At 36.6% G+C, this 21,077-nt stretch overlaps 1 protein-coding gene across 1 annotated transcript in view; it reads right to left on the reverse strand.

Moving 5' to 3' along the window:
* Nucleotides 1–9,813: 9,813 nt before the first annotated feature.
* IQCM (IQ motif containing M) overlaps nt 9,814–21,077 on the reverse strand; it is a 445,282-nt gene continuing 434,018 nt past the window's right edge. The window contains 2 exon segments of the mRNA XM_047092286.1: nt 9,814–9,903; nt 14,993–15,081. Of these exon segments, the coding sequence (XP_046948242.1) occupies nt 9,814–9,903; nt 14,993–15,081 (179 nt within the window).

Below are 21,077 nucleotides of genomic sequence, written 5' to 3' on the forward strand. Positions count from 1 at the left end.
TGAGGACACACTATCTTCCATATTTTGCTTTATTCTTTGCCCATTACTCCTTTCCAGTTCTGGAAGCACATTTTTCTTCTTCATGGCCTTTCTGGTGAATGGCTAAAACTAGATCCCAAATCCCCTTAGGACAGACATTCTGTCTTGGGTACCTTAGTATCCTCTGCAGCATTTCACCAAATGTTTTGCAGATCACAGGTGTTCCATAAATATTTGTCGATTTTAGTGAGTATGTGTGCGGAGTGGGTGGCAGAGAATCTTTCGCCTCCTCCCAGTATGCACCTAGAAAACTCTAGGGCACCGAGTATCATATCACTTTATCTGATCTTCTCCAGGGTAGGGGTCCCAGAGGTCACAGCTCTGATCTTTTTTGTATCTAGGAAATCATACTAAATAATACAGCTATTTGCGATTTAACTCCTGTTTGTGAGCACAACAACCCTAAGAAGACAGCTTGCCTACTGTTAACTGTTAGCCACATGGCTCAACATTTTCCTGACTTCCATTTTCTTAATCTTGTATCTAAATAAATATACTCTTAATCCATTTTTTTTCAGAAACATTACTATATATTTTGTTAAAGGTTGCTCTGGCAATATTCAGATGAAATAAAGTCAAGTATGGATGGTCTAACACTTAGGAGTAAGCAGAAAATTTGAGGCATTATAGAAAGAACCATAGTATGACCTGGGGTATAGTAAGAGATGTCTGTGAAGGCTGAAGTTGCCCGCGAAAGATGCGGCAAATGGAGAATTATTTCAATTTTATACTGTTCTTTTTGCCACATTCAGGGCCTTGGAAAAACCAGAACTCGGGTCACTGATTGGGCATAAAGGTCTCTATGACTCTCACATAAATATGGAATGTATGGCAGTGAAAGGAACAATTGGCAGGTGGTGAGGAAGCCTTACTACTAACAGCTGAGAAATCCGGGGCATTTCTCCTCTTTACTGCAGCTTCTTCGATTGTAAAGTGAAGGCATTAGACTGGATTATTTCATATTTTTTAATGTTTATTTATTTTTGAGAGAGAGAGAGAGAGCTTAAAGGGAAGGTCCAGAGAGAGAGACACACACACACAGAATCTGAAGCAGGCTCTGAGCTGTCAGCACAGAGCCTGATGTGGGGCTCAAACTCATGGACTGCAAGATCATGACCTGAGCCGAAGTTGGACACTTAACGGACTGAGCCACACAGGCGCCCCTGGATTATTTCATTTTTAGTTTTTTGTTTACATTTATTTATTTTTTTGAGAGACAGAGACACAGCATGAGTGGAGGAAGGGCAGAGAGAGAGAGGGAGCCATAGATCTGAAGCAGGCTCCAGGCTCCGAGCTGTCAGCACAGAGCCCAAGCCTGACACGGGGCTCTAACCCACAAACCATGAGATTATGACCTGAACCGAAGTTGGAAGCTGAACCTTCTGAGCCATCCAGGCGCTCCTGGATTATTTCATTTTTCAATCATTGTATTGTATTCTATGGAATCCATCTTTGATATTTTCTTTCTGCAGTGCCCTATAATCTATCACTCCACGAGGACTCCTGAGAATGTATCTGTGTCTGTTTTCACCCCTCTTTTGGTTCAGACCCTCATCAATGTTTTCCCTACTTTTGTCTTTACTGCCTAATTTACCCTGTACATTTAGTCTTTGCTAACCATGACTTAAACTGCATCATTTCCAGCTCCAGTATCTTCCAAGATGTCCCACGATTAGAGAACATGATTCACTTACCTTAGCCCAGAGTGACATCTGTTTTTTGTTCATTCTTTACTGAGAAGTTAGCTATTAGCTGACTTCTTATCCCTTATGTCAAGTTAATGGGTGTGAACACTACTTATTTCTTGATTTCAAACATAACCCTTGCTGGTGTGATTTAGGTCCAATTTCTTTCCTACATCACTCTACTGCACAGCGATCTCTTTCTCCCCTAAATCTCTATGGTGCTGTCTCTTCCAATTGTATCTTCCTTACCATTTATTGCTTCACTTGTCTGGATCTGCCAGTTATTATTTATGTGGCTTTCGGCAAATTACAATTGCTGAAGTCTTCAGTTGCTCTATCTGGTAAATGTGAATGGCAGATGCATATACCCACAGATGGTCTTGAATCCCCTCAGATAATACGTACAAAGTACTTTGTACTGTGCTCAGTTCCTAAGAATGACTAATACTGTTATCTAGAAAATATGTATCATGTCCTTTTTCATTATAAGGAGTTTACTCTTAATTACAACAGAGCACAAGACAAGGAAAAATAAAAGTGACCTAGATGTCTGGGTAGAATGCCATGTGTACACAAACATATGACTGCTCTTCTTATGACAATAAAAATGACCAAAAGTATGTCAAAATGGGGAGTGTGAGGAATCTGTGACAGAAAAAGACTTGAGGAAGATATTGTCTTCTTTATGGAATTTTCAAAGATTTTCCTGAGAGAAATAATGGCAATAAAACCATATGGAGAAGAGACCCTCAGAGACATATTCACTTCTCTATGCAATAGGGGTGGGCTTTTGAAATCCAAGTAGAAGAGCTCAGGGACTCCATAAACACCATCTATTTGGGTGGATTGAAAGTGACGGTGAACTACAGGGCAGAAGAGGCTTTCCTTGGGCAGTTGTGGATTGAGGACACTTGAGAGAAACTAAGAGGGTATACAGAGGGTCATGGGCATTTACACACAGCAGAGGCTTCCTTCAAGCTGCCTGTCTGTTCTTGAAAAGGCAGTGGGTGAGCCATGAGTATCCTCTCCCAGGCAACACTGGTACCGTTAACCATTACCCAAAGACAGTGCCAAGACCATGTTTCTCTTTTGGAGATTGCCTATTAGTTACACAAAGAAACAGAAAGCAAACGGCCATTGAGCCAAGCTTTAAACTCAGTACTGTTTGACTCCAAAACACTAAAATAAAATATTTAAAGAATAAGAAAGTCATAATATGATTGCCTGAAGATGGGCATCGAATCCATTTTTAAATGTTTGAATGTTATAAATACGGTTGCAAAAGTGGCAATTTTATTTTTGAAAAATAAAATATGTGATATTGTGAGAATTTTTAAAACTGGAACTATAAATTAAATTATATGAAAATAAACCAGGATTTGGGTGAGAAGGTAAAGTATGGCAATGTTTCCATCCTGCATCACAGGAAGCCAGTGAATAGCATTTTGTTCTTGATATTGACAAAACACTTGGTAATTAAATACTCTTCTAAATAAAATATACTAAAACTGAATTTATCAAATATATAGGGAGTATAATGACAACACTGCATATTAAAACCCATGGACCCCAGCCAAAGATGAAATTAAAAGCAAATTTACATCATGAAAAACTTTGATTAAAACAAGGAGAGGGGCACCTGGGTGGCTCAGTCGGTTGAACTTCTGACTTTGGCTCAGGTCATGATCTCACTGTCTGTGAGTTCAAGCCCCGCATCGGGCTGTGTGCTGACAGCTCAGAGCCTGGAGCCTGCTTCAGATTCTGTGTCTCCCTCTCTCTCTGACCCTCCCCCGTTCATGCTCTGTCTCTCTCTGTCTCAAAAATAAATAAACATTAAAAACAATTTTAAAAAAAACAAGGAGAAATGAAGATATGCAATTTAAAGAAATAACAAAATTGTTCAAAAGAAAGGAGAAATAGAAGGGATTAATAAAGAGATATATGCAGAAGTGAATAAGTATAAGAAAAAAATAAATCTATAAATAAAAGAAATTCCTTCTATCCTATCATTCAAAAACTGTCTTATAGATGTTAATAAAATATGGAATTATGTTTGATGTGGCATGATTTAAAATATTGGATCCATAGACACCTAAAAGTTAATTTTAGAAATTCTGTAGGCCAACTCAAAGAAATAAATTTTCATATTTCAATATAGCTAAAGCCGAGGATGAAGTTTTTGTCTAATCCTGAGGACAACTGAGATGGTCTGCTGTCAAATAAAGGCTATGAGGGAGACAGAAGCTTCACCTTGGGAGCCCATGGGAGTAACTAAAAGAAAAGGTTATAATCCTACAAACACCCAGAGCTGAGACATAATAAGCGATACACAGACTAAAAAATAGGACAAATATGCCGCATGTATTAAGGAACAAAATGATCACATCAATATAAGTATTTTAAAAAATCAGCATCTAGAACCAGGAGGAGCATGAGATTTTATTTATCCTACTCTCAAATTAACAAATTATCCCACCACAATTTCATGAAGCTGGCAGAAGATACAAAACCCATGGGTCAGAGACAAAAACCTTATGAGTATCATGTTTATATTAATTCCTCTTTCACCCGAGTTCTAGAGGAAGTGATGTGGGGTGGGGCCCAGTGGTTGCTGGGCACACAGTGGGTTTGCAATCATAGCTGAAGAGCCTTGAGCTGGAACCCAAATCTTTTGTAACGGACTGCATGCAAACCTCCTTGACCTCTGTGGCAAAGCAAGATATTATCATATTATCTTTATTATGCTCAGCAGGAAACAGATCTGTCTTCTGCTCCAGAGGGAGACATTATCTTTATCTTCCAAAGCTGTTTGCTCTACAACATCTTTGAAAAGTTATCCTAGGACACAGGCCGCCGTGCCTCTGCTCACAATATATGCAGAAATGAGGGAGACCTATGGAGAATTGTCTCTGAACACACACAGGTGCTCTAAACTGCAGATGCTGATTTACAATTGCTCTGAATCTTAACCTGTACATATCTGTGTAACAGGCTATAGAGTAGATAGGATCCAGGATTTACTTAGCAACACTTAATAATTTTTCCAAGCAAGTCAGATAATTCAGCCAGTAATGTACAAATCTAAGAGTTAATTATTTGAAATTATTTTTTATGGGAAAAAAATAATAGCTGGACAACCTGGATGAAAAATTTAAAAATGCAGAAAAATAGAAATTAGGAAAAGTATATAATACAAACAAAGAGGTCGAAAAAAATCATAATAAAATACTATATTTAACTAAATGATATAATATATGATTTTCTAAGAAACATGAATTATCTAATTTTTGGCACTTTAATCTTTAATTTTTGGCACTTCTGGAATAAATTTTGGTATACAATATGGCGGTGGCATTGAATTCTTAAACATTAATTTATCAAATATATCCAATACCTGCTATCTCAAATGTACTATATAATTCATCTTTAACCTACTGGCATATGTAGAGAAAAACCTAAAATAAAATAGTATAACATTAGAGATAGTGAAAAATGGTCAACAGATTTGATTTGTGATTTTATCACTGTCCATTCTGTCTAGGCAGTAGTGTAGGGCAGCATTTAAGAGTTTAGATGCAAGAACTTAACCTTCCTCAGTAAGAAAACTCACCCATCCCAAAATAGCTGAATGACTAGGGGCATGTTATGTTACCCCTTAACTTTTCTGTACCTTGATTTTGTCCACTGTAAAATGCAGATAATAAATGTACATACCTCTATCTGGATTAAATGAGTTAATGATTATAAAGTGTTAATATAGAACCTGAGACAAAGAAAGCACACCGAAAGTGTTAACAGTTGTTATTTTTTGCTATTTTTCATTTAGCACAGCAAAACATGGCAAATAGAGATGACAAAAAAATGTAACATGTCTGAGATTCAGATTATTTAGGCTTAATTTAAGAGAAACCTACAAATCTTTAAGAAAAAACAAAGACCCTGATGGAAAAATTGCTAAGAGACATAAGCAGGTGACACACACAGAAAAATACAATGAAAAATACTATTAAAATATTTAGTATTTTATGTGTTAAAATATTTAATATTCTGTGAAAATAGAAACAACCAGGTCTTTTCCTATCATATTGCAAAGATTAAAATGAGTGGAAAAATATGCATAAAAATGCTGAAATAGTGCTGAAAGAATAAGCATAGAGACATATCAATTGCCTGAAGGAAATATGTCAATATGGATCAAAGCCTTAAGTGTTTTAAGAAGAAATCCCACCACTCTACATTTATTCCAATGATAAAATCAAATGTCTATAATGTTGTGTGTACACACCTAACAGAGTGTTATTTATAACAGCAAAACATTAAAAAGAACCTAATGTCCAGCAGGAGAGCACTGATTACGTATATTATGGTGCATCTTTACGATACCAGGTTCAGGACTGAGACAAAGATGAGGCAAGACAGGTGCTCAGAGCACATGATGTAGGGAACCACTCACAGTCACTGTCATGGCTAAGTGCCAACACTGATCGTACAAGCCTCCAGGAGTGAGCACCTCCTCAAATTTTGCTACCGAGGCAAAATTCTTTTGCCTCACCCTAGGCCAGATCCTAAATATGAAACTTTCATATTTATAAGTGTTTATAACATGATATAACACTTAAAATCATGTTATAAAAGATTGTCTAATGATCTAAGTCCATATTTTTATATATTTCTAATGCAAAATCTAGGCTTGACACAAAGGCAGAAATAATACTAGGATAACATTAGTCTAACTCTTGTCCTATTACCTATTCAACATTTAATTTCTTGCTTTTTTTTATTATTTTGAGTAGTGTTATGATGACTCTCCTTGTATATAATTTTTTCTATATATCATACATTATTTTTTTTTGTTTGTTTATTGGAATTGGAATTGTTAGTCAAAAAGTATGAATATTTTTAAGACCCTTGATAAAAGTTAATGATTGCTTTCCAGAAAGACTCCATTTTTATACCCTCAAGTGAGCAGTGTGACTCTGAAAGCCTCCAAATATGTGTCACCCCTTCTATTGAAGCTCAAATGCATGAAAAATTTGGATTATTTCTCCAACTCACCAACTATAGAAACTTCTAGCGAGGTCAAGACTTGATTGTATGTACTTTTGTTTTCCTTTCTGTGCTTTGCATATTAGCCTGCATTAAAAGCTTACTAGGCACTAGTTGATTGGTAGTACCTCACATATATTTTTTCTGCCACAACTTTATACACTTTTTTTAAAAAAATATTTTTAATGCCTTTATTTATTTTTGAGAGACAGAGAGTGAGCAGGGAAGGGGCAGAGAGAGAGAGGGGGGACACAGAATCTGAAGCAGGCTCCAGGCTCTCGGCCCTAAGTACAGAGCCCGACGTGGGGCTTAAACTCACAAGCCGTGAGATCATGACCTGAGCTGAAGTCAGATGCTAACCAACTGAGCCACCCAGGCGCCCAACCTTATATACTTCTTAAACTTATGAGTTCCTTTTCTTCTCTTTCCTTTTTTTTTTTTTTTTTTTTTTTTTTATCTTCTGGTCGCAGCAATATGAATAGAGGCTGGCCAGAAGTCAAGGGAAGACAAAGGAGCCAGCTGGCTTCAGCAGCTCCTATAATTCTGTACAAATCACAGTGTGGAGAATACTGAAAAATGGCGAATTAATGTCGAAGGCCTTTCAGGAGAACTTCTCCCTCCACAGACTGCTATCCTTGATTGCACTGTGCTGAGATTGCATACAAAATGCTGCACAGGTAATATTGAGAATTTATTAAATTAAACTTTGAGCGACAGGACATTAAAATCCACTTGAAGAAGAAAACCAAGAAAATAGTTCTGATTCTTGTTTCCATTGCCAAGGCACCCCAGAATAAGAGGTAGCTTTCTGAAATGTTTTCATGAGAATGGTGCCAGTGTCCAAGGAGCCACGTGGGTATTTTGGGGCCACATCTAAATTGACCAAGGGATCCTCTATTAGCCTCTTTAGTTTCCTGCTTATATTAATGGGAATTTCCACCTAACTGATGATACCAGTGATCCCAAGGCTCTGTGCCAGGCAGACACGAACACAGAATCAATAATGTCACAGCCCAGGCTTTCGTGGCCAAAAGGACACGGACTGAGAGCCCACATGAAGTACCCACGGGCTTCCTGAGGGTGATGACTTGGTGGCAGATCTATGACCTGCAGGAATTTGCAGTGAGGGGCAAACTGACACACACAAAAATGGCAGCACACTGTCATCTCAAATTCCTAGAAAGAAAAATTTGTTGTTAAGGCTTTGATACTTGTTTTATTTTTCTGTTCCTTCCTCTACCTCTTTCTGTCTCTCACATTTACACATTTAAAAGGAAACTTTCAATTAGTCCAAGAGAATCTGCCTGTGCTTTTAAAACAACAGGAGGTCGCCAATCTTATTCTCTAATGAATACTGACTAGTAGGCATATTTACAATGGGACTTGGGTTTTCTTGGTGGATATTGTGAATTTTTTTTGAACGTTCAGTATCTATTTTAGCAATTGCCCCAGAGACTTACTTATGATTTCTCTATCAGGTAACATGGCATTATATCTATAGTTACCAGTTTTGAAATTTAAGCTGTAAGCTACTGAATAGCTTATCATAGAATGTTCATCCCTCTTTTAGCAGTTACAGTATTGAAAATAATGTTACAGACTTTAAGAATCTAAAAAAAAAACCACTTCTGATAACAAACAAAATGAAGCAAGCTTAAGTGTTTTCTCTCTTTAGTCCCTCAAGATCCAACGGGTCAGGTTTTCTTGGCACCTGCTGTCCCCAGCTGTGGTGGCTACGGTCTGGCTATGGGATAATAGACTCATCAGAATTGTGCACCACCAGCTGTTCTGTGTTTCCATGTCTTGTCCTCAGGGTCCCCTTCTGATTCCGATTGACCCACTAGTTGAGTGCCAGTGCTCTGAGCATGAATTATGAATGGCGTGTCTTGCCCATCCATCACCTGGACTCTGTAAGCTACCTACACTTGTCAGAAGTGGGTAGAGTGCTACTTGTAAAAGCCTGTATAAAATAACACATCCAAGGAAAGGATGGCATTCTCTGCACTTATCTTGCTCAGTCCAGTCCTGGGCCTTCCATTTGCACACCTAGTCAATACAGCTTTCCTTTCTCTCTAGCCAGAGAGGAAGTTTTTGTAGGCAGAAATCTTCTGACAAACATAAAATGCAACGAGAGAAAAGAGTCAGAAGTCTTGAGTCTGAGTTCTACTTGAGGATGTGAGCACATTTAAGCAATCTGGACCTGCATATTCATCTAATGAATTCAGTTTGGAAATTTGGCTCCTATCGCTACTTCCTAAAAGAGATGGAGTGCCAAGAGGGTAGCAGCTGAGAGGGGAGGGACAGAAGGCTGCAGAGTGGGCGAGACTAATTGGTCTTGTCACATAACACAGATTAGATTATGTCTGCCTAAAACTAGGAGGGGGAAGGGATGTTTAATCATTGTTTATACCAAAAAGATATAAAGCCGAGCAGCCTCATAGAACCAGATGCAGGGATAGAAGCACAAGCTTCTTGACAAGAAAATAGGAAAAACTAAGTGTGAGAAAAAAAAAAATTTAAATGGTACAACATTTTGTTTTTCAGCTAGATAAGAAAATTGAGAAGTGGAACAGCAGAGTATAATCTAATAAGAATTATGGTAATTTCTGACAATTCACTAAGGCCAGAACAGAAGTTTACCTTGCTAACCTAGTCAATAGATTTTTTTTTAATAGAGCAAGAGATTGCTGGAGTTGTGGGGCATATTCTAGCTACAAAGATCAACTTTTCAAGGAAATGGGAGTAAATATTTTAATATAAATAACTAATATGGCTAACTATTAATGATTCTTATCTGTCAATAGAATAAGGTGTCTTAGAATCTCTATTCTAGAATTACTATTATAATTCAAGTTACTATGTGTTCTACAATATAAAACTGCATTTTTGAGGACAGTACTCTGCAGATCAAACTCAGAGAACCCAGGCTGAGCACTCCTTCATTTGTTCATATTATTGAAGGGACTACTGCATGTTGGCTAAGTAAACAAAATGCCTAAAAGGAAAACCGATATGGGTTTTTTTGTCTACCCTTTCCTCTTACCTACTTGTTCTCCTGCCCCACTTCTTCCGTTGGATCTTTCTGACTTTCTTCCTTTCCCAAGATAGTTTGTCCCTTTCTGGCAAATTCCAACTATGTTAATAAGAAAACATGAGGAAGAAATAGCAAGTGTTGATTTGTGGCTAAAAGTTTTCTTCAGATTACTGTAGGTTCTATGACATAACCTTTTCCCTAGACTCTGGAACTCGAATGAAACAGAGATTTCCCACAGGTCATTCTCTCTGTTGCCTCTGGCCTCGGACCACAGTTAAATCAGCCCTCCTGGGTTTGTCTTACATACCACATCAGATATCCCAAACATCCCTCATTATTAAACCCAGCTGTGAGCTAACTAATAGTACCAAAATAGATTCTTCTCTCCTTTTTACTGTTGGGAAAACATACCTCAGAATCATAGCTTCCTGTAAATAGATGAGTCTGTTCAGCCACTTTAGTAAATAATCAGTGGCTTTGTCATGGGAAGTTTTTATTTAATTGGGGGTGGACATGGTTTGTCATATTGCATTGTGTCAAAGAACGTAAAGCTTTTATTCTATTCTTTTCAAAAAGGTTTCAGAGGGTTTTTAGTACTCAATACATATTTCCTATCTTTTCTTTCTTTTTAACTCACAGTTGCTGGATATTCATTTTCTGTGAAATTATAATTAGTGATATTTCTAGAAAGAATAATATTGAGTTTTGTATTGCACCTGTCACCCTTGAGTTCTCTGCAGATGTTTTTAGCAAGATGGATGATAAGGTAAGGTAATGACTGTGAAGGTAAAATGCATCAACTTGTGAATGTTCAGAAATGACTCACCTATGAGCTCAAACTGGAGCACTTATTTCTGAAAGGATTTTGGCCAGGAAACTCCAGCGAGGAAGATGATTTTATTTGCTTTTAGAAATGAGAGAGGGTAACTCTAGTTTCTAACCTTACATTCATCAGGATCAGGGGAAGGGAGGGAACGTGCAGAGAAAGGAAAGGACTCTGAGGGTAATGTGGGAGAATATTGTGGGAGGGTATTGGGCCTCTCCATTAGTTCTGGAAAATCCTGAGTAGGTCACAATAAAAAAAAAAATTCTTTTAAAAACTCTTAGCAAATTACTTGAATTATTTTTTGCAGACACTATTGCCAGACACTGATTTTAAAGGCATCAGAGTTTTCTCGGAGATCTGAGTTCAGGAGAGGTGAGCTACCCTTTCCTTGTAGCCTTGTTGTCTACTAAATTTGGGGGCAGTGTTTTATCAGTTGCTCTGATAGTCCCAGGTGAGTGCAACACGAACAGTAAATACTCTCAGCCTGTGACCTGTATGGTCCCTCAGACGGTCTCAGCCATTAATCATGTGTTTTATTTTCTCTTCTATTTGTAACCCAAAATGACATCTTTGTATTCCATTAGAATAAGCAAAAAATGGGCTATGTATTTTGATATTGATAAACAACAATTATTTCTGCTAATGTTATTGACCACTTACAATTATGGTAGTGAGGTAACTATCTACTTATCTATTTATCTATGTATGTATCCATCTACTACCTTTTTTCATCCTCCTAACAGTTTTATGAAGACAGGTAATATTACTGTCTTTATAATAGAAAACTTATATTCAAGGGCTGAAAAATTCCCAGGGTCATAACACAAGTAAGAGATAAACCAAGTTTTAAGCCCTTATCATTTTGACTATCAAGTCCATACAACTATCTTGCTCTCCTGCTATTTTAATTGATTTCATGTTATGACATTGTCATCATTTGTGTCTCATAGACAAAAGAGGCAGGAGTAATTACACATGTTGGAATGAGGGGCACCAGGGTGGCCCAATCGATTGAGCATCGGACTTTGGCTCAAGTCATGATGTCACGGTTCATGAGTTTGAGCCCCGCATCAGGCTTGCTGCTGTCAGTGCAGACCCTACTTCGGATCCTCTGTCCCCTCTCTGCCCCTGCCCTGCTCATTCTCTCTCTCTCTCTCTCTCTCTCTCTCTCTCTCTCTCTCTCTTTTCTCTCACAAAAAAATATTTAAAAAAAAAGAAATGTTAGAAGGAAATGAGTTTCCTTTGTTTTACTACTATTCACATGCCATTTCCCAATTTCTGGTCACTTGTGTATGAATAGATTCTTACCCAGGTAATTAAACCAGATAAATTACCAACAGGGTTATAGGATTTTGCTTTGGTACTTTCTGTTTGCCTAGTATTTGCGTTATTCTCAGAGAAAAACGTATGATTGTTCTGAGATCATCCTTCACGGCTGTATTTTGTACAACTCAGTTCGTTTTTATTTGTCTGAAGAGAGAAAGAGAGAGAGAGAGAACTTTGGTCTTGATAAAACTCATAAGAGTAGCTGGGAATATTTCTCAAAGCAACAACCTAAATGATTGAGCTCCAGGCCTCCAAATCACAATTTTTTGATGATACTGCATTGTATATTTTTTCAGCATTGAATTTATTTAAACCTTATTCTTTACAAAATGGCTTAAGGCAACTTATAGAAGAGACACAACAAGAAGCATACTAATTTGGGGGACAAAAGAATCAGCAAATAAGTCATAAGGAAAAGAGAAAAACACAGGTAGCCTAAATGGCAGGATTAACTCAATTGTACAACTAAACTCGAAGTTCGCCTGTGAGCTTCCTGGACACCAGAACAAGGAAGCCTGATGAATTGCATTGTTATGTCTAGAAAACTATGTTTAAGGTAATACAACTGAGTGTTGTCAGCCCTATTATGAACTCTTCTTTGTTTTCACATCTTTATTATGTCCATTCCTTCATATTAATTTTTCTAAGAAAACTGTTAGATGTGGTTCCAAACTTTTATAATCCCATATATTCCTGGAATTGGCATTAACAGGAAAGTTGTTATAAAATAAACATTCATTCAAAAAAAAATAAAAAAATAAAAAAAATAAACATTCATTCTAAAAATAAATAAACGAATTTAAAGTGTGAAGCTACATTTCTGATGAATTCTGTTGGACCATCAATAATAGTAAAACCTACTAAATAAGTGGTTGAAGATTATGAAAAGAGAAATATAGGCATCTGTAAAACAGTGCAAATGAGCTCATGAGGAAACTGTGACACACTCACAATGTTTAGCTCTGCCTCTGGACACGTGGTGTTCAAGTTGAGCATGTAATGGTGCTGAGGATTCTTGAAGAAGTCACAGGATAAACATATTGAAGAAACTTCACACCAATTTTTTTTTATATTATTGACCAAATTTTTGCTTCCTCTTGGAGCAATACACTACAATATCAAACTTCACAGTTACCAAAAAATTATTTATAGTTTTGAAAAATGTCTCCATCTAGAACTAGATACCTCAGCTGGCCACTACAGACAACATGAAATATATTTAGACTGCCTTTCAGCTGTTTCCTACAGCTTTTTTTTTTTGTCAGAATTTTACTTGACACTGAGTTGTTACCAATCCAGATTCTAGCTGGCATTTTTGTAACCCTTGAACCATTAAATAAATCATAGTCTTGCTACATTAGAATCCAACATTTCAACAAAATGGTTTCTAGATGTCCCTGTTGCATACTATTTCTTACATTTAACAACAACAACAAAATCCATAACAATTTTCTTTTTATATAATTTTATAACACTTCTGAAATTTAAATGTGTATTAACTTGTTCCTGACGTATTATGGATATTTTCTACAGGAAAAAACAAACAAACAACTATCATTTTATTGTTGAAAAGCAAATGACAGATAAGTGGGCTCCAAGAAAAATCCAGAAAACATAGATATTCTACTAGAATTCCTGGGATTAGATAAATCAATTGGTTGAAAGTAAGTCAATAATTTTCTGCTCAACAGTTTTGATAAACTTGCCTCCTAATTTTGAAATAAGTGACTTTAAATTGTGTGTAATTTTAATTCATTTCTACTTCTTTTTAAGAACTGTCGTAAGTTCATGTGTCTTTTGTCGCATGAAAAGATGCTCAACATCACTCATCATCAGGGAAACACAAACCACAAGTACAATGAGATATTACCTCATACCCGTCAGAATGGCTAAAATTAACAACACAGGAAACAATAGATGTTGGTGAGGATGTGGAGAAGGGGGAACAGTCCTATACTGTTGGTGGGAATGCAAACTTTTGCAACCTCTCTGGAAAACAGTATGGAGGTTCCTCAAAAAATTAAAAATAGAACTACCCCACAGTCTAGCAATTGCACTACAGGCATTTACCCAAAGGACACAAAAATACTGATTTGAAGGGATACATGCACCCTGATGTTTATAGTAGCATTATCAACAATAACCAAACTATGGAAAGAGCCCAAATGTAGATCAACTGATGAATAAAGAAAAGGTGGTAATATATACAATGGATATACATTCAGCCATAAAAACAAAACAATGAAATTTTGCCATTTTCAATGAGGTGGATGGAGCTAGAGTGTATTATGCTAAGTGAAATAAGTCAGTCACTGAAATACAAATACCATATGATTTTACTCAAATGTGAAATTTAAGAAACAAAACAGATCAACATACATGGGGAAAAAAGAGAGAGAAACCATAAAACAAACTCTTAACTATAGAGAACAAACTGAGGATTGCTGGAGGGGAGGTGGGTCGGAGGATGGGTTAGATGGATAATGGGTACTAAGGAGGGCACTTGTGATGAGCACTGGGTGTATAAGCAAGTGATTAATCATTAAATTCTACTCCTGAAGCCAATATCTCACTGTATGTTAACTAACAAGAATTTAAATGAAAACTTGGACAAAATAAATTAAAAAATTATTAATACACTTAAATATATGAATTGAACATATGAATGCAATCTTGGTTACTTTAGTGTCATACAAATAGGTGATGAATCTAATAGAAGAACATGAAGCAATGGGATATTCTTTGGAGCCAGAGTCATTTCAGAATTCCCTTTTCACATAAGAAGACCAGGATCATGGTTGGATATGTTGGACATTTCACTTAATTCTTAGAGAACTCCATTTCTATACATGGCTTCATGGGAGACAAAACTGGAAGGATGCTTACCACTTAATAGCTCTGTTATTTATAGCTTCTTCAAACTCCTCACTTTTCCTCCCTTGATACAAATATCCCCTCCCCCAAGTTTTAAAAATAATTATTTGTATATGACATTTCTTGGCTCATAGAACTATTAAGTATGTTCAACTCCGTTACCTTTCTTTGTATGCTGAATGAACACTGCCTTGTTATCTTCTGCTTCATCATTCCAATTTTTTTTTCCTCTGGAGCTATATTAAACAAGCCTTATTGCAAAAAAGAAAAATGAAAAAGAAAAACAAAAGAACTGTCATAAATTTATTCCCTAGACAGTAAACAGAAATACAACATTTGTATAGGGAAATGTCCCTCAAGTTCTGAAAATAAAAGAGTTTTTCATTCATTGTCAAGGATAATGCTCTATGTCTGCTGTAGGCAAATATACTAGCAAATGAGATGTATTTTCTTTTTTTTTTTTAATTTTTTTAACGTTATTTATTTTTGAGACAGAGAGAGACAGAGCATGAACAGGGGAGGAGCAGAGAGAGAGGGAGACACAGAATCTGAAACAGGCTCCAGGCTCTGAGCTGTCAGCACAGAGCCCGACGCGGGGCTCGAACTCACGGACCGTGAGATCATGACCTGAGCTGAAGTCGGACGCTTAACCAACCAAGCCACCCAGGCGCCCCTGAGATGTATTTTCTGGACAAGATTTGCAGATGATGCAAAAGTGATATCACAAACACACATATCTGTGACTTGAATTGCATTTTTAGCATAATTTTTTTATCACAAATGAAGAGGATAAATGTTTAAGTGGGTAAAAGATGATTCTAAGAAAGCATGAAAAATGTTTTTTGTTCAGATATGCTATGATGTATAAGAAATGCCAGATTTGATTTATGTTGTCCAGTAAAATAGATTTAGGATCAATAAGGGGCTGTTAGAGAGAGACTGCTTTCAGCTATCTACAAAAATTGTTTTACATTGACAGCTTCATGAGGGCAGGAATGCCTTTTTTAGCAGTGTATGTTAAGCTTCTAGCAGAATGCCTGGAAAAACAAAATTAACTTATTAATAACAGTTAAATAAACAGAAGTAAGGTTTTAGAAGGAGAAGAGAACTTCCCATTCCTCCTTTCTCTCTGCAAAGATATACTTTCATTCAAAGATAGGTCAGGCTTGAAGTTTAGCAGAAAGATGCTTTGTAGGGAATCCCAAGATGACCATAATGGTCTGTACCATACCGTTCAGATTAATGGTTGTCAAATTTTTTCTGTAAAGGTCGGATAGTAAATATTCTAGGTGCTGATGTCCAGATAGTCTCTTTCACAACTATAAAACTCTGCTGTTACAGTACAAAAGCAGCCATAGACAGTAAGCAAATGAACTGGTAGGACTGGATTTGGCTTATAGGCACACCATAGTTTGCCAACCTACCATCTATTTCTGTTATTACTCTCTCCCTACTTCCTTCCTTTAGCGATGCACTTTTTATAATTAAAATTATTTTATTTTATTGTTTATTGTGCTAATGTATACATTACAAATATTAAATTTTAACCATTTTTTAAGTGCAACAGTTCAGTGGCGTTAAGTGCATTAACATTTTTGTATGACCATCGCTGCTCTCCATCTCCAGAACTTGTATATCATCCCATACTGAAAATGAATACCTATTAATCAACACTTCCCTTTCTCCTCCTCCCTCCAGCCCCTGTAATGACTGTTCTACTTTCTGTCCTTTTTTTTTTTTTTTTTTTTTTTTTAATTTTTTTTTTCAACGTTTATTTTTATTTTTGGGACAGAGAGAGACAGAGCATGAACGGGGGAGGGGCAGAGAGAGAGGGAGACACAGAGTCGGAAACAGGCTCCAGGCTCTGAGCCATCAGCCCAGAGCCCGACGCGGGGCTCGAACTCACGGACCGCGAGATCGTGACCTGGCTGAAGTCGGACGCTTAACCGACTGCGCCACCCAGGCGCCCCTACTTTCTGTCCTTACTGTGGGTGCTTCATACAAGTAGAATCATACAATATTTGCCCCTTTGTGTCTGGCTTATTTCACTTAGCATAATGTCTTTGAGTTTCATCCATGTTGTAACATATGTCAAAAGTTCATTCCTTTTTTAAGACTATTTTTTAAATCAGTTTTACATTCACAGTGAAATTCAGAGGGAGGTACAGAAATTTCCCATATACTCCTGCCTCCTCATATGCATATCCTCCCCCATTATCAACATCCGCTACCAGAGTGTTACAACTGATGAACCTACATGTGGCATATCAAAATCACCTGAAGTCCATGCTTTACACTGGAGTTCAGTCTTGGTATTACACATTCAATGTGTCTGATAAATGTCTGGATGACTTGCATCTATCATTTCAGTATTATGTGGAGTCTTTTTAGTGCCCTAACAATCCTCTGTGCTGTGCCTTTCCAATCCTCCCTCCCTCATTCCCTGGAAACCACTGATCTTTTTGCTGTATCAGTTTGGCCTTATCTAGAATGTCATATAGTTGGCATCATACATCATGTAGCCTTTGGAGATGGTCTTCTTTCACTTAGTAATGTGCATTCAAGTTTCCTCCATGGCTTGGTAGTTCATTTCATTTTAGTGCTGAATAATACTCTATTGACTGGATATATCACATTTTATTTATGCACTCACCTACTGAAGGGCATCTTGGTTGCTTCCAAGTTTGGGAAATTATAAATAAAATTTCTATAAACATCCGCATGATGGTTTTTATGTGTACATACATTTTCAACTCCTTTGCCAGGTTGTAGGGTTAGAATGTGTATAGTTTTATAAGAAACTGCCAAAATGTCTTTCAAAGTGGCTGTACCATTTCACATTCCCACCAGGAATAAATTAAAGCTCCTCTTGCTTCATATCCTCACCAACATTTGGTATTGTCAGTGTTTAGATTTGTTTGAGATTATATTCTAATAAGGGTCTGGTGGTATTTCATTGTTGTTTTAGCTTGCATTTACCTGATGGCATGTGATGCGGATCATCATTTCATATGCTTGTTTGACATCTATATTACCTTTGGTAAGGTATCTTTTAAGGTTTTTGGCCCATTTTTTAATCAAGTTGTTCCCTAGTGTTGAGTTTTAAGAATTCTTTTTATATTTTGGATAACAGTCTTTTATCAGGTGTATCTTTTGCAGGTATTTTCTCCTTGTTTGTGGCCCATCTTTTTGTTCTCTCAACCATGCTTTTTAATACAATTTTATTTAAACATTCCAATTATACCTCAAAGGAACTATAAAAATTTGAGGGAAAAATGCACTTCTGGTTAAGATTGGATCAGCTCCTCCTGAGTATAGAGTTACCAGTGATAGAAAATAAAAGCTCACAAATGGAAATAGAAGTCACAGGAGTAAATTGAGGCTATAAAGTCCAAGCATCACATTTCCCTAATACCAACTCTGAAGATCTTTTCTTAGGTATTTCAGCACTTTTACACGACTGCAAAAAGTTTACTGGGGTTCTGGTGTCTGGTAAGATGGAATGAGCACATTCTGCCACTGAATGCATAACAAAACATGGACAGAATGCATGAGGAGCTATTTGAGAACACTGAAAAGTAAATAGTAACAGGCAGATGGGGGGGGCATAATTCTAAGTGCCACTAAATCACCAGTTATCTTACCATTTTTTGTCTCTGATATCTGCAGAACTGGTCTCAATGTAGCCTGATACTCAGAAGTTGGCATTCTCACAGAAAGAGTCATTAAGTTACAGCTTGCAAGATGGGAAAGGGATCTTCTAACGGTAAAAGATAGTGGGATAAAAATCTCTGTGCTACTGTTGTTTCCTTTTCTCCTTTCCTGTCCTCTCCCAGTTCTCAAGCAATCCAGTGCAATTAGTGGTGGCAGTGGAAGCAACAGCAACCATGATGGTTAAGGGAGGCACAATGAGGAAGTAGAAGCTTCCTTACAAATCAGAGATTAGACCCCATAAGAGTGGGGCAAGCACTTGTTGCTTTTTTTCTTGCTGCATCTCAGTTCAGGAAATGCTTACAATTGCAGGGAGTACATGACAGAACTGGGAAAATAAAGCCCCAGTTTTCTGGCTGAACTGAAAAGAAGAGCCCCAGAGAGCCCAAAAAGTTCTAGGAAGGTCAAAAAAGAAAAGAGTTGGGAAAGTGACCTGAAAAGGTAGTTCATGAGCTCATGGGAACACTCCCAAGACACACATGTATAGCTTTGACACATAATAACATACCTCCAACTTTGAGAACTGAGCTGCAAGGTAGATCACCACCCAGGATTCAGAATGGCCACAGGTGGGAGCACACATAAGACAGATCCATATAATACTGCAAAGTTACTGACAAAGGAAGTGACATTAAGACCACAACTCCCATAAGGCAGAACTTGAAAACTGAAACAAACAAGGTCAGTTGTGTGCTAAAAGAAAGATGTCAACATTCTTCAGAAGACTTGGGCAAGACCCTGAGAACTCTAGCATAATATTCAAAATGTCCAAGATACAATCCAAATTACATGGCATATGAAAGACCAGGAAAGTGTCCCTTTGTGTGAAAATTTCTTTATAAATGCAAATTTCTATTATAAAAGGAAAACTTGTATCCTGTTTTTAAAGTTTTTCCTGCACCTACTGATTCTCAATAGCCATTAGCTCAAAATAATCCATATGCCAAAGAGACATATTTTGGGATGGCAAATTCTGGTACCCTTCAGGAATGATGGTTCTATAAATCTAAACTTGGGTTAAAATTCAGAGAATTGTGCACTCTAAAACAGTGTATTTTTATTATATTTTAACTTGAGCAATAAAAAATGTTAGAAATACAAAAAAAACTCATTGGGGAAAAGTAAACTTAAAATGTGAAAGGAATTTTGAGTTAGATGTTCTTCATTCTAGATCACCATCCAATAAATCACCTTCAAGTAAATTCATTTTTAATTCGTCTGTTCCCAATCTATTAAATGGGAATAATAATATCTGACCAAACTTTCTGGATGGTGTGGTTCTCAATTTTATTGTCCCGGTTTCCCATTTATGTTCTTAAAAAGTATTAAGTATGTTAAGGATTTCATTCATATGGGTTATGTTTAGTATTTACAATACTAGAAATTAAAATGAAGAACAAATGTAAATATTTATTAACCCATTTTATAATAACAAAACAAATTCATTACAAATTAGCACAAGTAATATTTTTAATAAAAAGTATTTCCAAATCAAAGAAAATAGTGAGAAGAATAGAATTGTTTTAAGTATTTCTAAATCTCTCAATGTACAGCTTAATGGAAGACAGCTAGATTCTTACTGTAGTTTCTTGTCTCTGGGCCCTCTGGGAACTCATACCATGTTTTGGGAACTACTGCTTTAGAGAATAGGAGAAAGAAATAATCTGAATCTTTATATATACATCATTAATATATTTTAAACTGGTGTGTGTTATAGATTCATAAACAGAACTGAAAGCTACTTGTTTCTGTGTGAATGAGAACACATGAAAATTGCCGTAGCCCAAAAAACTAAAATCTTCTTCTCTGACCCCAAATCCCATATACTTTCACTATGCCATGTTGCCTCTCGAATGCCTTGCTAGGGACATTCCAAATCCTGCTTACTTTGCCCCCCTCTGGACTATATTGGAAGATATATTAAACACTTCTGGAATCATTAGGTATTTTTACAGTCTAAAAATGCTATTCTTATTTAGTTTGTTGTTTTTCTATTTTCCTCTTGGGTTTTTGTCCTCTAAATTAATACCTTCCCAAATATTGTCTGAATTTTTCTGAATAACAACAGCTGTTCATTCCCAGGTTGGCTATGACCCCAAAGCAGCAATGGCACCAAGCCAATGTTCTCTCCTTGACAGCATCAAGAAAATTAACATTTTCTGGATCCTATTTACTCGTAGATCCTCTTCATATATGAAATCACAGGAAATGTTAGAAGTGTGAAATTAAATGAAAATAGTGCACCTTCTGGACTTTTTGCTTTGGAATATTTAAGAATATTGGAAGGTCCCAAATGTCATTAATAATGAACATATCTGAAAAAAGAATATATCTGAATATATAATATATAATATATACTATAAAATTAAAGAATTTGAAACGTCCTTGAGAGACTATTTTATTGCACAACCTTTATACAGTAACACACTGACGTGAGAATTGTATGAAACTGCTGCAAATATTTCTCATCAAAGAAAAGGGGAGACTTCACAAATGTCCTCAGTAGCCCATTGTAATAACTTTTGCTATAGAACAA

The sequence above is a fragment of the Lynx rufus genome, unplaced genomic scaffold (genome assembly GCF_022079265.1).
Source record: "Lynx rufus isolate CCGP_SWC_20201006 ecotype Redwood Valley unplaced genomic scaffold, mLynRuf1.p SCAF_3, whole genome shotgun sequence".
NCBI classification, from domain to species: domain Eukaryota; kingdom Metazoa; phylum Chordata; class Mammalia; order Carnivora; family Felidae; genus Lynx; species Lynx rufus.